Source organism: Erinaceus europaeus, chromosome 4 (genome assembly GCF_950295315.1).
Source record: "Erinaceus europaeus chromosome 4, mEriEur2.1, whole genome shotgun sequence".
In the NCBI taxonomy this organism is placed as follows: Eukaryota; Metazoa; Chordata; class Mammalia; order Eulipotyphla; family Erinaceidae; genus Erinaceus; species Erinaceus europaeus.
In genome coordinates, this window is record NC_080165.1 from 101,273,556 (window position 1) to 101,289,538 (window position 15,983).

The 15,983-nt window shown below is 48.7% G+C and overlaps 1 protein-coding gene across 1 annotated transcript in view; it reads left to right on the top strand.

Annotated features, from left to right (window-relative positions):
• ANO2 (anoctamin 2) overlaps positions 1-15,983 on the top strand; it is a 365,356-nt gene that overhangs the window by 1,650 nt on the left and 347,723 nt on the right. Inside the window, exons 2-3 of the mRNA XM_060190229.1 lie at positions 7,283-7,464; positions 8,507-8,827. Coding sequence (XP_060046212.1) covers positions 7,283-7,464; positions 8,507-8,827 — 503 coding nt within the window. The remainder of the gene's footprint in view (positions 1-7,282; positions 7,465-8,506; positions 8,828-15,983) is intronic.

A 15,983-nucleotide genomic window follows, 5' to 3' on the forward strand; every position in this document is an offset into this window, starting at 1 on the left:
GACACTCTCTGGGAACCTGAGCTGCCCTGGTGGCTGACTAAAGAGGTGGTGGGAGGGGTGTGTGTGGGGGGTCCTCCAAACCAGCCTCAGGGTCTGACCCTGCACGTGCCTCTTGGGGAGGCAGCACTAACAGGCAAGGAGCCCTGGGCTCTAAAGTGGAGCTTGTCTGCCACTTTCTCTGATGAGGGTCAAACTTTCTAGAAATTCACCCAGCCTGTGGACCTTTGTCTGGGTTGAGGGAAGTTCATCCCACCCCCTTCATGATGCTCCTAGCACAGACAGAGCTGGTGGTGGGAGGTGAGGATGGGGGCTCAAGTTATGGATGGGGGGAGACAAGACCTCAGGTGGTTAGGGAAGCCTCTCTGAAGGTATTGCTTTAAATGAAGGAGAAGCCATGTAGCCCTCTGGAGAAGGGTCTAGAGCAAAGCAACAGAGATGAAAGTCTCAGGACAAGACTGTGTTAGGTTTGTGTGGCAGTAAAGTGTTACGAGTTATGAGGCATTAAGTAAGTGAAGTCGGAGTCAGGAGAGCAGATAAAGGAAAGGTTTTTTGTTTGTTTGTTTTGTTTTGGCCTCCAGGGTTATCTCTGGGGCTTGGTGCCAGCATTAAAGCTCCTGGAGACCATCCACTTCCATTTTCTTATTGGACAGGACAGAGAGAAATAGAGAGGAGGAGAGAAAGACAGATACCTGCAGACCTGCTTTACTGCTTGTGAAACAACCCCCTTGCAGGTGGGAAGCCAGGCCTCAAACTAGGATCCTTGCACAGGTCCTTGTGCTTCCTGCAATGTGTGCTTGATCCAGTGTGCCACTGCCCGGTGCCTCAAAAGAAAGCTTTTTAATCAGGCAAGAAGTCAAGAGTGACAGACTCTCCATGGCCTGTTAGTGGGCCTAGCGTGGAAAGCTTCCCCCAGGGTAGGCTGGGGACATTTTATATGTTCAGGACTTGTTTTTGGTCTGGAGGGCCCTGGAAGTCAATATTGTCCCAATTTTTATGACCCAAATTCTGGTTGAGAATGTCCAGTTTAATCTTTTCAACCCGGGCGTCAGTATTTTTCTGATTCTGGCTGAGGATGTTTGATGTAGGTGGGGGTAAATTCCTGTTTTCAGCAAAATGAACTCTTACTATAAGATTAAGGAGTCGGGAGTCGGGCTGTAGCGCAGCAGGTTAAGCGCAGGTGGCGCAAAACACAAGGACCGGCATAAAGATCCCGGTTCAAACCCCGGCTCCCCACCTGCAGGGGAGTCACTTCACAGGCGGTGAAGCAGGTCTGCAGGTGTCTGTCTTTCTCTCCCCCTCTCTGTCTTCCCCTCCTCTCTCCATGTCTCTCTGTCCTATCCAACAACAACGACAACAACAATAATAACTACAACAATAGAACAACAAGGGCAACAAAAGGGAATAAATAAATAAAATAAAATATAAAAAAATATATCCTATGATCATGACTTTAAAAAAAAAAGGAAAAAAAAAGATTAAGGAGTCAAGTCTCAGCATTATTTCTTTCACTCCAGACCCTAGAATTGGATAAAGGGATGTGGGGTGAAGAGTTCATTCTGGCTACTTCCTGCTGATGGGGGTGAAGTTGGTATAAGGGTAGGTCTGGATAAGGAATATTACTTTGACCTAGTCCATGAGATGGCAGCAATGTGATTGGTCAGGAACATTTTTGGTGAGAAAGATGAAATATGGCAAAAATTTAAAAAAATATGAGGACGAGGCTTATAAGGGACCCAAAGAATAGGATTAGAGCTGAAAAGAATTAAATATCTGGGAGTCGGGTGGTGGCGCACCGGGTTAAGTGCACGTGGTGCAAAGCGCAAGGACCAGCATAAGGATCCCAGTTCCAGCCCCTGGCTCCTCACCTGCAGGGGAGTCGTTTCACAAGCGGTGAAGCAGGTTTGCTGTCGTCTCTCTTTCTCTCCCCCTCTCTGTCTTCCCCTCCTCTCTCCATTTCTCTCTGTCCTATCCAACAACAATGACATCAATAACCACAACAATGTTAAACAACAAGGGCAACAAAATGGAAAATAAATAAATATAAAAAAATTAAAAAAAAGAATTAGAGATGTAGGATGAGAGGAAGATAGGGTATCTGTTTAAGGTAGAGGAGACTAGGACTTTAATAATCTGCTAAGCACTCAGTGAGCTCTGTTGTAGGGGTCAAGTGGCAGCTTACCCAGTAGAACACACATGACACTATGTGCAAAGACCTAGGTTCAAGCCCCCAGTCACTGAAAGAGGGAAGCCTCACAAGCAGTGCTGCAGGTGTCTCTGCTTCTCTGTCTCCCCCCCCTGTCTCTCACTCTTTCACAAAAAGGAAAGAAAGAGGAAAAATATAACAGACAGGAATGGCAGAGAAATATAGGCACTGAGCCCTAATCTGATGACATACAAAAAGTTAAGTTTAACATTACATAGTCACATTTATTTTCTTGTATGAAAAGAACAGATGGATATGTTTGTTTCACCAAGTAGGAGCTAAGAATTTTAAGTCTTAAACCCTGGGACTGGACAGGGAATACAGTAAATAGTTATTAACTGAAAGGTCTTTTGTGAAGCTCTTGACTGGGATTGTCTGCCTGGCCTTGGGCATCTTCCCAAACCATTCTGTGATTCATTTTCCTCATTGGCAAAATAGGTACAGCAATAGCACTCACTTCATTGTCTGTCCTGAAGATTGAATGGACTGATCCTTGTGAAGTGCTCACAGAAATGCCTAGCATGTGCAGGCTTGTGACTAGGGCTCAGTTCAGAGGGAAGCATGCCATTTAAGATCCAACATAAAAAAGGGCCTCCCTCTCTCCTTTCTTTCCCTTTCTCCCACCCTCTTTCCATCCCTCCCTCCTTTTTTAGTTTTTACAAATCAGCAGGGTTATTGCCAGGGCTGATCCTGATTTCTCCACCCTTCCCCTCACAAGAAAAAACATTTTTTTATTGCTACCAGGATTATTGCTGAGGCTTAGTGCTGACATGATGAATCTACTTCTTCCAGTGGATATTTTCCCTCTTCTTTTTCTGTTTGAGAGAGACAGAAATTGAGAGGGGTGGGGGAGATAGAGAAAGAGAGACACCAGAAGCACCACTTCACTGCTCCCGAATCTTCTGCCCTGCAGGTGAGGACCAGGGGTTTGAACCCGAGTCTTTGTGCGTTATAATGTGTGCACTCTCCTGGGTGCCTGGCCCCTCCTTTCCTTTTATAAGAGCAAGAAACAGAAGAAGAGAGAAACCTCTAGAGAAAGGAGAGACATCACAGCACCGCTCCTCCTCTCTTTGTGAAACTCCTGCATCCCTCCAGCTGCTCTCATGAAGTGGCTGAGGGGCTTGAACCTTTGCACACAGTAAACTGTGTGTTCTGTCGGGGGCTTGAACCTTTGCACACAGTAAATTGTGTGTTCTGTCAGGGGCTTGAACCTTTGCACACAGTAAACTGTGTGTTCTGTCAGGTGAACCATCTCCCAGCCCCCAACTCCCCTTTTTGTAAACCTTTTTAAAGTAGTGATTTAATATTCGTTTACAAAGTTATATGGCTGGGGGCACTAGGTTAAGCGCACATAGTATGAAGTGCAAAGACCTGTGCAAGGATCCTGGTTCTAGCCCCCAGTTCCCCACCTGCAGGAAGGGGGTCGCTTCACAAGGAGTGAAGCAGGTCTGCAGATATCTGTCTTTCTCTCTCCCTCTCTATCTCCCCCTCCTCAGTCAATTTCTCTCTGTCCTATAAAAAAAAATGTAAGACCACAGGGGAACAATTCCACACCTTTTCACCAGCAGAGTTAATTCTGTGTCCCCATTCCCTCCATTGGAAACTGCAGTGGTTCTCCCAAGATCAAAGATAGGGGTTGACTATTATTTCTATAACTGTCTATCTGTCTATATGTATTTTTGCCCATTTTTTCCCTGTTGTCCCACCTTCTCTAAGTCATACCTATACCAATTACTACTTCTGAATGTCTTTCCTTTTTTTCCTCTTCTCTCTCTGGGTCCTGATGTCATTGGGTTCCAGAACCTTCTAGTCATCTTCCCCTAACATTCACCCTTCCGGGAATATGGACCAAAATTCTTCTGGGGGTGCAGACGGTGGAAGTTCTGGCTTCTGTAATTGCTTTTCCTCTGGATGTGGGCATTGGCAGGTCAATCCATGCCCCTAGCCTGTTTCTATCTTTCCCTAGTGGGGTGGGGCTCTGGAGAGGTGAGGTTCCAGGACACATTGGTGAGATCTATTCTGCCCAGGGAGGTCAGGATGGAATCACAGTAGCATCTGCAACTTGGTATCTAAAAAGCAGTTACAATATGAAGCTAAGATATGACAAACTGTTTAGGAAATATGATCAAGAAGTAGGAATAGAGCAGGTGAGAATAGGGATTTTAGGGTGGTAAGAAAATAGAAAGTCTATTTTAGGTATGTTCCTAGGAGTCCATGACTTAATAATATTTACTTGAGCTTGATAGTTAACATGGAGCCCTTTTAAAAGGACTCTCCACACAGCTCCCCACTGGGGCTGCATCCCCACCACCAGTGTGTTACGCTTCCCTTTCCCACAGTTTGGAGTTTTTCTGATGGAGGGCATCCTCCAGGCAGTACCTTTGCAGCCTTGGAGTGTCCCATCCTCTGATGGTCCCTAAGGGCCTGTGTGCCTGTGGAGTGGGTCCTTACCTGCCTAGAGTCCGGCTCTGAGTCTTGGAGAATGTGGATGCTCAGTTTCCCAAGGGCAGCGCTGAACATCCTGGTTTTCTTGGGGAAGTAGAGGCTGGAGAGGTTGGCTGCAGAGACTACCTCCCTGGGGTGCTCATACCTCCCCACTTTGCTAGCAGTGAGCCAGCCAGGACACAGGGAGGAGCAGGTAGGAAGCTGGGAAGGAAAGCCCAGCGCCCACAGCCACCTCCCGGGGTGGAGGTGGGGGTGGGTAAGGCTGCTCTCTGCTCTCTGGGCTGCTCTGGGAATGCCCAGACCTGGCTGACTCACCTCATCCTCCTGGTGCCTGGGGACCTGTTCTACTCCTGCTTGTCAGCTCAGCCTTCTTCTTCATCCTATCTCCTAGCCCTGCATCAAAGACCCTTGCCCCCTTGCCCACCCAGGGAGAGTTTCTTTGGGCAACAGAATCCCCAGTTTGCACCCCCACAAGCACACCTCCATGAGCATCAGATAGTGATGTGTGCAGAGCACTCAGAGTGTCCTGAAGGTTCTTGTTATCAGAATCTCAGGCAGAGAAATGGGACCCACTGAGGCCCTAATGCAGGAACCCATGTTTATTCTGCTGACAAACCCAGCTGGACTAGTCCACAAAAGACTGGCCTCTGAGCACAATATCACGGGCCCTTTTACACAGTAATCAGTGTTCCCATAGTCACTCATAAGCTTCACAAGTGACTGTGTGTGTGTATACAGAGAGTACAACTTATTTGGATTATCAGTAGACTCTTGGACAGATTCTAAGGCCACTGACCAAGGCCAGCTGAATGACAGTAGTACGAAGCCCTATGTATGATGGGAGGAGGGGAAAGGTTGCTGCCAACTGCACTTTTCTTCAACTAAGAAGTTAACGGTTGCTTTTCTCTTTAGTAGTTAACCCTTACTTGCCTCATTCTGATGCCAGGGTGTCAGTCAGTACATGGTATTTGTAAGTGAGCAGACTGGTCAGAGTTAGCTTCTGAGCCAGGACAGCCAGAGACTGAGAGGAAGCAGGGGTTCTAGGAGACCTAGTGGGTGGGAGCCTGCAGGCTCAGGGTATGGGTTGAAGGGCTGGCTCAGGGGAAGGTAACATGACAGGGCAGGCTGTGGGGTACACCAGTGGGTATGGGTGACAGAGAACCTGGTGGAGTGTGCACGCTACCATACTGGAGGAAACCAGGTTTAAGATGCCGATGGGGCCCCACCCCTCAAGTTGCAGGAGGCCCTGGCAACCTGCAGGCTTGTCTGGAGGGTGGTGCCAATAGGGGCTGGAGTATCTCTCTGCTCCTCTCCTGCACATCTGCACACTGCAGGCTCCCAGCTGGCTAGGGTCTGCACCTCAGGGCTGATGCCTTTTGGAATATTGGGATATTAAAAAAGTCATGATGCCTATGTACATAGAAAAACATAAAGCTCCCCAGGAGCTTCGTGGGCAGTTGAGCAGTGCTGTAGATGTTTCTCTTTCTCTGTCTCTCTCTTGCTCTCCCTCTCTCTTTTACTCCATCTGTCTCTTACCCTCTATGGAAGAGAGAAAGAGGGAGAGAGCGGGAAAGGGAGAGAGAGAGAGAGAGGGAGAGGGAAAGGGAGAGGAAGAGAGGAAGAGAGGGAGAAAGGGAGGGAGAAAGAGACACACACACACACAGAGAGAGAGAGAGAGAGAGAGAAGAGAAGACTGCAGCCTGTGAGGTGTGCCCTCTACATGTGGAGGCCATCCTTGTCAGGTGATGGTCTTGCTTCTCCTACCTGAGCTGAGTGTCCAGGAGGTCTCAAGTGGGCAGTGGAGCTGAAGTGGAAGCTGCTGGGAGGAGAGCTCCTCAGCCTTGGGAAGGGGAGGCCAGCAGCACCCTGAGGCCCTGGCAACCTGCAGGCTTGTCTGTAGGGTGATGCCAAGTGGGGCTGGAGTATCTCTCTGCTCCTCTCTTGCCCATCTGCCTTCTGCAGGCCCCCAGCTGGCTGGGGTCTCCCCTTCAGGGCTGATGCCTTCTGGAATATTGGGCTGTTGGAAAAGTCATGGCACATGTGTCCATAGGAAAACATAGAGAGACACCTCATGGTTTTTCTGATGCATGCTATTGAGAAGTTGTTTTAACTGGGGGTCAGGTGCTTGGGGCAGGTATGTGGGGAGCCCTCAGTGCCATCAATAGGCTTTCCTGACCTCAGAGGTCCACTGGCCTGTCTTCTCTCTGGGAGGTGGGGATTTTGGTTGCCCCAGGAGAGGCCCTAACACTAATACTTTAGGCAGTCTTTCAAGGTGTCTCTCCAGGAAGTGCCCCCACACCTCACCTGATACCTCCCCATTCCTCTTGTGCAGGGATTATAGAAGATTATGCTGACCATGATCTGGGGAGCCTTGTTAGGGCTTCCAGGTTGTGTGTGTGTGTGTGTGTGTGTGTGTGTGTGTGTGTGTGTGTGTGTGTGTGTGTGTGTGTTAGAGCAAGAGGGCTTCAACCTGTTTTTTTCACCATGTTTCTCTCTATGCCTCAGCTGCTCTGTATAAGTACCTTGCACTAACTGATTGTACCACTGGAGATCTGCCTCAGCTGCTCTGTGTCCTGGCCCTCTCTGAAGTTCCCTGCTCCCCTGTCCCCCTCTGAAGTTCCTCTCTCCTCACAGACATCCCCGTGCTCCCTGGCTCCCCTCGAAGGCTGAGCCCCCGGGCTGCGGTCAGAGGCCTCCAGGGTGCCCATCCTGTCCAGTTGCACCTCAGGGTTCCTGCTCTCCAAGCCTCAGGCCTGCAGAACATTTCCAGAAAAGCTGGCCAGCCCCCCTGTGGAGGAAGCTCCTCTAGCTATAATGTGAGTACAGGGAACCTGGGGGGGGGGGTGGCAGGGCTGGTCCTCTGGGACCCCTCAATGGAGCCTCTTGACTGGGGGGCTCTCTGCTTTGGAGTGCAGGTATCCAGGACTCCATGTCTGTGCCCAGCTCCCCCTCCCTGAGAGCAGTGTCCCCCAGCTCCAGGAGCCTCAGGTCAGAGAAGGCACAGAGAGGGGCAGGTGAGAGGCCAGGTGACCTCACCTGATGCTCTGCAGACACCTGGGTCCCTGGCACAGGCCCAGGGAGCCTGTGACTCTGAGGTGCTCCCCTGTGCCTGGTGCTCCACCTGGTTGCCTGGGTGACCTCTCAGGTGGCTGTGAGGCAGCTGATCCTTAAACCCTAATAAACAGGGAAATACTCCCGGGGAGGGAGGGCCCTCACCTGCAGCCCCGCCCCTCCCTTTCTTCCTCTGCTTCCCCCTCCTTTCTCTCCACCTCAGGCAGCAGCCTCAGTCCCCCTGCACACTTGGCAGGGTCCTCACTAGTGGTGGCAGAGGAGGAGGAGGAGAGGAGGATGAGGTGCTGTGAGGGACTGAGTACAGAGTGAATCCTGTGGGCTGGGCTAGGTAACTGGAAATCCCCCTTTGCCCTGATGGATCCAGAACGCCTGCCGGTGAGGATTGTCCTAGTGGGGGTGTTTGTGTGCATTTGTGAGCACACCTGGAGGGCCAATGGGAGGTTGTGTGGGTTAAACTGAGGGCAGGTGAGCATGCAGGGTGGAGGGAGTGGGGACCTGAGCCTGCCTGTGTGGAGCCTGGGGAGGACACTGAGGCTGGGGACAGAGGAACAGGTGGGCAGGGGACTGTGTGTGGCAGAGAAGCTTCACCCCTCCATCCACTCAACCATCTACCCATCCATCTGTCTGTTCACCCACTCATCCATCTACCTTCACTGCTACAGCCCAGACTGGGGCCTGAGCTCCAGCTTCCAGGTCTACCTCTCTGAGCCCAGAGCTCCAGGCCAGCATCCTCCTCTGCCCTCTCTGACCCTGTTCCTCCATCCCTGTCCTGCTCTCTCCCACCAGGTTGTCAACAACTACCTGGATGTGAATGAGTCCACATTTGCAGAGGCCCGTCAGAGCCGTATGCACTTCTATGACAACCAGCGGAAGGTAGACTACGTGCTGGCCTACCACTACCGGAAGCGAGGGGCACTCCCTGGTCAAGGTTCCCCTGGCCACTCACTGGCTATCGTCTCCAATGGGGAGACGGGCAAGGATCCCCGGGCAGGAGGTGACATTGAGCTGGGGCCACTGGATGCCCTGGAGGAGGAGAGAAAGGAACAGCGGGAGGAATTTGAACACAACCTGATGGAGGCTGGGCTGGAACTGGAGAAGGACTTGGAGGTGAGGCTGGCAGGTGGCAGAGGCTCAGGGCTGGGCATCCCGGGGACTGTCGGCACCTCTGGGGAGCCTCAACTTGTTTCTGGCAGGTGGCTTTTATTTTTCCTGGTAGGCAACCAGATTTTCTTTCTCAGGGACTAGTGCCTCTGGCAAGTGTGATTCCAGAAACTGACATGAGGTGCAAGTGGATTGTCTGTGGGAGCTGGTCTAGCTGGAGGTCTGAGGCAAGGCTTTCCTTCCTGGCTCTCCACGCTTTGGTCTCTGCATTGGCTTCCTTGCGGTGATGAGATCAAGTTTGCCTGTTGAAGTTTAAATCAAGGTCCCTCTGTAGGTGACTTATTTCATAAAGGAAGTTGATTATCTGGGAAGTGAATATTGGATGTATTATTTAAATCAGTTTGTGAGATATTTTATGTCTATATCAATATTGGGGGATTAATGGTTTACAGTCAACAGTAAAGAGAGTTGCTGGTACCTGTGTAAAATTTTTGTTTTCTACCTGAACTGGAATTGGTGTATTGCACCAAAGTAAAAGACTCTGGGGTGGGTGGGGGAGAATACAGATCCAAAAAGGATGACAGAGGACCTAGTGGGGGTTGTATTGTTATATGGAAAATTGGGAAATGTATGCATGTACAAACTATTGTATTTACTGTCAAATGTAAAACATTAATTCACTAACAAAGAAATAAAAAAATTAAAAATTCTGTTTTCCGCAAAACAATATAATCCCCCATATATCTTATTATATTTATTTATTTGATAGAGACAGATAGAAATTGAGAGGAAGGGAGAGAGAGAGAGAGAAAGAGAGAGAGAGAGAGAGAGAGAGACTCCTGCAGCACTGCTTTACCACTTATGAAGCTTTTCCCCTTCAGCTGGGTATGGGAGCTTGAACCCAGGTCCTTGTGCATTGTCACATGTGCCCTTATCTCTGTTGCTCAGCCTGTGCTTGAACTAGGTGCCATTCCTATAGAGAGGGGGTGGTATTCCCTTACGACCATCTGCAACTCCTTTGTGGTAGGAGTGATGATTTTGACTTATCCAAGCTCAGAGCTCATTTTGGGGTCTGGTGGGAAGCGTTCTCAAGGCAGTGGTGTGTTTTGGGGACCATCCCACGGTCCTGGAAAGGTTGCTGCCCACCCTATTTGTGGTTGTCAACAGTGGAGAGTGATCCTACTCAGCTGCTCAATTTGGAAACAACATTGAGCTGGAGAAGGTGAATACTGACAGCTAAGAACAGCTGTCCTCAAAGCAGACCTGGTGATTGCTAGCCTTGTACCCCCACCAGCTGATCCTCTCCCCCTCCTTTCAAAAATGAATTTTGGCACCTCTGATGTTGAGAGTGAACTTCATTTGATGTTGCACTTGTGGTAAATTATGATCATTGCACTCTGCAGAGACCCTCCAGTTGTTTATGTAATTCTCACCTCACTATTACTGCCTCCTCCCTCCAAGGTGGTTACTCCACTGCTTTTCCATTTTCCGGAAAATGTTGAGACGTTGAATGCCTTTTTTTCTTTATAAAGTTATTTTCATTTTACACTTTGACTTTAATTTTAACATTGACTTTTAAAAGAATTTCAGTTTATCTTTCTATTTTAACTTCTGAAAGATTTATTTGCTAATGAAAGAAAGACAACCAGAACATCGCTTCAGCATGAGGGATGCAGGGTGGTCAAACTCAGTACCATGTGCTGTGAGGTCCAAGGCTTTAGCCATTACATCACCTCCCAGTCACAAGAGAATTTTAGTTGTATAGAAAATTAGAGTTCTTGCATATCCTACATTCAATGTCTCTTACTATCATCTACATTACTATGTGATGCTTGCCACAGATGATGAACAAATGTAGACATGCTCTCATGGACTACAATCCCCACACTTTCTTAGTCTTTGTCTTCTGTTCTTTTCTGTGCCAGGATGCATGTGGCAGTTGCTTGGATTTCAGGTGGGCTGACCCTATTTGGCTTATCTGTCCTCACCCACCCAGAGACCAGTTTACATTAGCTGCCATTTCTGCTTAAGTTGTGACAGCTTCTCATTTTTAATTTAGATAAGAGGTATTTTATAACTCATTCTGGGTTTCTTTTTCCTTCATAGTAATCCCTGAGGCTTGGTGCCTGCACTACGAATACACTGCTTCCTTGGTCATTTTCTTTTTCTTTTCACTTTCTTTCTTTCTTTCTTTCTTTCTTTCTTTCTTTCTTTCTTTCTTTCTTTCTTTCTTTCTTTCTTTTTTCTTTTTTTTGATAAGACAAAGAGAAATTGAGAGAAGGGTAAGATAGAGAGGGAGAGAGAAAGAGAAAGACACCTGCAGACCAGCTTCACTGCTTGTGAAGCAACCCCCCTTGCAGGTAAGGAGCTGGGGGCTGGAAATGGGATCCTTGTGCAGGTCCTTGCACTTTGTACTATGTGCACTTAACCTGGTGTGCCACTGCTGGACCCTTCCAGCCCCATTCTGCTTCTTCTATTTTCCCCTCGGCACTGTATTTTTTTCTAGACGATTCACATTGTATGCATGTATCTAAATGATACTTTCTTTAAGTGTGTGTGTGTGTGTGTGTGTGTGTGTGTATATGTGTGTGTAGAGGCAGAGAAAGTAGAGCACTGATCTTCTATTATATGAGGTGCTGAGGACTGAGCCCAGGACCTCAGGCATGCACTCTCTAGCTAGGTCACCTTAAATAGATGAATGTCTGCAATCACCAGTTACCTAGTTACTAACTTTATGTCGCCCCAAACTAGACTGGAAAGCAATGATTTGCTCTTTCAAGCCAGTGTTCCCTGCTCTCCCTCCCCTGCCCTGCCCCACAGACCTTGCTGATATTAATCAGTGGTTGAAGGTTCATCAGCTGGAACCCATGACAATCTGAACAGCTCTTCTCTGTGCCAGGAAGCTCAGCCTCTGACAGTGAGCAGCAGTCTGCAGCTGGCACTGGACACGAGCCCAGAGCTGGAACTGAGCAGGAGTGGGCATTGCTTAGCTTCACCTGGCAGTGTCTTGGAGTCAAGTGTTGTGACTGTTATTCGATCATCTCTCCTCACCCTTCCAGGTTGGACTGTGTTTAGGTCATTAGTTTCATTGTGACTTTAAAATAAAATGAAAGTGGGTTTCTACCAGAGACCCAAGTAGTGATGATTATCTCAGTCTGACAGCTCAAAATAACTTTGCATCCAGGCACCGAGCTCTCACTGACTGAATATCATCTGATTTACTGCCGACCCTAGTTGCTATCTGGGTGTGCTTGAGTTGAGAGTTGACAAGGAAATACCTCCCATTTGGTGTTTCCGGTTCTCCTTGTGTGTGAGTGTTTTCAAGTCTTAGCTTTGCCTGTATTCACAGCTGGAATGAGTCATCACTGTATAGCAGGGGGATACCACCATTTACTTGTGTATCTCCCTGCATTTGGCCATTTAATTGGAATTCCATACAAAAAGATGGCTGGGGGAACAGGGAGACAGCACAACAGTCATGCATAAAGACTTTCATCACTGAAGCTCCAAAGTCTCAGGTTCAGTCCCTGGTACTACCATAAATAAGCTCGAGCTGGGAAGTGTCGTAATAATTAATAATAATAATAATAATAATAATAATAATAATAATAATACAGAAAATAAAAAGAAGACTGGAGAAATCTTTGGGTGTCAGAGAGACCTGCACCCTCACTGCTAACTGGCATGCATGAAACCTCCTGTTTGGAGAAGGGTCTAAAGAGAGGTGGGAGGGTGGTGCTAGCAGCTGGGATGTTTACCCAGCCTTGATGCTCCAGATGTGGCTGGAGAGTTCGTGGGCTACCCAGGACCACCTGTGACACACCTTCTCCACTCTCCCCTGGACTCTTTGCTCTGGCCCAGGAGACTGGAGGTATAGAGACAGGCTCAGGTGCACAAGCAGCCTTGGGAGAGCCTGGGGATCAGGGGGAGAAAGGAAAGCTCCAGGGCCAGGCAGAACTGCTAGTGCCCAGATGGGCTCAGAGGGCATGCTGTGGGCTGAGGGTAAGAGGAACTTCTCTCTCCCTGCAGAGCTGAAACTGCAGCCAGCATGGCCTGAACACCATGTCTGTGGGCAGTTGTAACTTCCAGAGTGGGGATGAAGAAGAGGCATCCATTCCAAGGGAGGGATGTGGGATGTCCCCTGGCAGAGGATTTCCTTCCCTGGCATTAGGAAATTAGGACTAGGTGGCATCTCCTGCATGTAGCTGTGTTGGATATAAACCTGCCCATTCACCCCAAGAACAGACTTGGGAAACTTGAAGAAAGGTGGGAAGGAAGTGAGACATCTTAACTGATTCTGCATGACTGGACACCAGCCCAATCTGGGCCCACCATGTTGATATATGCCAGTTCAGGACAACAACCACGTATTTATTCCCTAATGCAAAATCCCTCTCCCAGTTTCTCCATTGGCTCATTGGCTGGGAACTTTTGGAGCTGTCAATCTCATCTGGGCATCTAATAATAGAAAAAAACTGTTTTAAGCATATCCTTCCTCCTTCTGTAGTGATCTAGTTACTGATAGAGAGGACTTGTCTGAGATTAAGATGGGAAGGTGTGTGTATGGGGGGAGGGTGGGGGAACACACTGAGTTTTCTTGTAAGATAAAGTTCTTTGTGCAAGTTTATTGAACTCAATTACTAAAAGACCCCTGGGCAAGGTTAGGGGAGTGAAACACTAAGATAACTCATGTCCTATTTTGATCTGATACAGATATACATACATACATATATATATACATATATATATATGAAAAAATTCTCACTTCTTACAACTGAGTGAGGCCTGGGAAAGGTCCTCAGCTTCTTTCTGGAGGCAGAGCTCCCATGTCCCCATGTGTTCCCAAGTGGCAATCTAGAGTGACCTTCTCCCTTCTCTCTCTGGAGAAGAGCCTCCCCACCTAGCCCCACCCATCCCCAAGCCACAGACCACCCCTACACTAGCCTCCTTCCCCTAGGCCAGACAAAGTCTGGACTTGTTGAATCTCAATCAAAATCCCTGTTCTGGGTCAGAGGTCTAGGCCAGGGGATGCTTGAGCTGTGGGACATGGTGATCTCTCCTGGGGCTCAGTGAGGGGGAAGGGGTGCAGCCTAGGATAGTCAGAGTGTCCCCTAGCTTTCTTATGACCAGCAGCCACTGTTTCCTGCCTTTGCCATCACTTTCTTTGTTTTTGTTTTGTTTTGTGAAGATAGTATCTCATGCATGTACAGTTCCATTTCTCTCAGGCAGAGCTGCTTTTCATTCAGAGAAAGAGAGAGGAGAGAGACAGACAGACAGAGAGAGGCTACAAGAATATTAGAGCTTCCCCCACTGCAGTGGCACTTTGGTGCCAGCATTCCAATCTGGGTCATGTGCATGGGCAGGCCCACACGGTACCTGTTGAGCTATCTCTCTAGTCCTTAGTCCTTAGGAAGGGTTTTATCCATCTCATTTAAGCTGAGTCTTTGAATAGAGGCGGACACCTAGTGGAAATGCTCTTCCTTTAGTCTTTCACTTAATCTGTATTTTTTTTTTGTGGGGGAGGGGGACACTGCCTTTCCTGAGTGCCTCATGACAGGGGTGCTTGTTCTTTACCAGGACTCTCATTTACTCCTGATGAATATTCTGCAAGGCCATTATTCTTCTTATTTACTTATTTATTTAGTCTTTGCTAGGGCTTCACTGCTCTGGACTGAGTTTCTTAGATAGGGGGTAGGGAGAGAGGGGGGAGAAAGAGAAAGACACTACAGCACTGAAGCTTCCTCCAATGTAGTGGAGGTTGGGCTTGAACCTGGGTTGTGCACATGGCAAAGCACTACCCAAGTCAGCTACTTTTCTGGCCCTATTCTCATTTTTTTAAGGAACTGAGGAAACAGGCTGGTAGAGGCTAGTGGCTCAGTGCAGTGAAATCTAAGTGACCAGGATGGGATTTGAACCCCGTCTCATCTTCATGCCTGTTGGTGTCTATTATTTGCTTGTTTTTCTTTATGATGGTGACAGAGAGACAGAGAGTTAGAGAGTGAAAGAGAGACCACAACACTGATGTTTTTTTCACTGTGGTGGGAGACAGGCTTGAACCTGGGTCATGCACATGGCAAAGCAGTGCACTATCCAGGTGAGCTATTTCACTGGCCTGCCATGTCTTTGTTACTCCAGGGAGTCCTTAACAGCAGTTTCCCTGATTTTTTTTTCCACTAGAGTTGTCCCTGGGGCATGGGGCCTGCACAACTCCACTGCTCCTGGTGGATATTTCCTCCCTTTTAAATGGAGGGTGAGAGACAGAAATAAGGAGAGACACCGTAGCACTACTCCACTACTTACAAAGCTTCCTCTCTGCAGAAACCCTCATACAGGGGCCTAGGGCTTGAACCTAGATCCTGTGCACAGTAAGACATGCACCCTACTTGGTGAGCCACCTGCAAACCCCAGTTTCCCCAGAATTCGCAGAGGTTCCCTGCAAGAGCAAGGCTCCCTCCTGGAAGCTTCTCTGGCCTCCTCATGAGCCAGGCCACTTTTGCAAGGGGCTCCTCGTCGCCCCCCCATTAATCATCGCCCCCGCAGGTGAAGACTCAGCACACAGACCTGCTACTGTCTTCTTTCCCTCTGCCCAAGTTGGGTTGAATCAGCTTTGCCCTTGTAACTGTTTGCTGGGGCAACTGGAAGTGGGGAGACTTTCTAGGCCTTAGACAAGGACTTTGGTTCTTTGAGTTGGTTTCATAGAGTGACACTGTCCCCAGGAGTTTATTCTGTTGTTGCTCAGCTTCAGATCAACTGAGCATGTAAGTGGGTGCCAGGGTGAGGCCCCATTATCCAATTAGTCTATTAACACCTCTGGGAGCAAGGGGGCTTGGTTCTTAGGGAGGGCATGGGGAGTGTGTGGAGGTGGTTGGCTGTTAATGATGGCTGCCTCTGCTGGGCTGTTTGCTCTCAGGAGGGTGGTGCTGGTTACTGGTGTTGCCTGGCTGATGGCTGGGGAAATGTGATGATTTCCCCCTGGCTTTGTCCTTGTTCCTGTCCCTCATGCTCCACCCTGAAGCTACATGTGCTTCTCACCTGCCTCTTTCCTATCCCCAGGGACTTCCGGGAACACAACAAAGGTGCCCCAGCAGCCCGGCTCCCAGGCTGAGCAGCTGACATCTCAGAGTCACAGAAGGGCTGGTCCAGGAGCAGGGTGCAGGAGGCA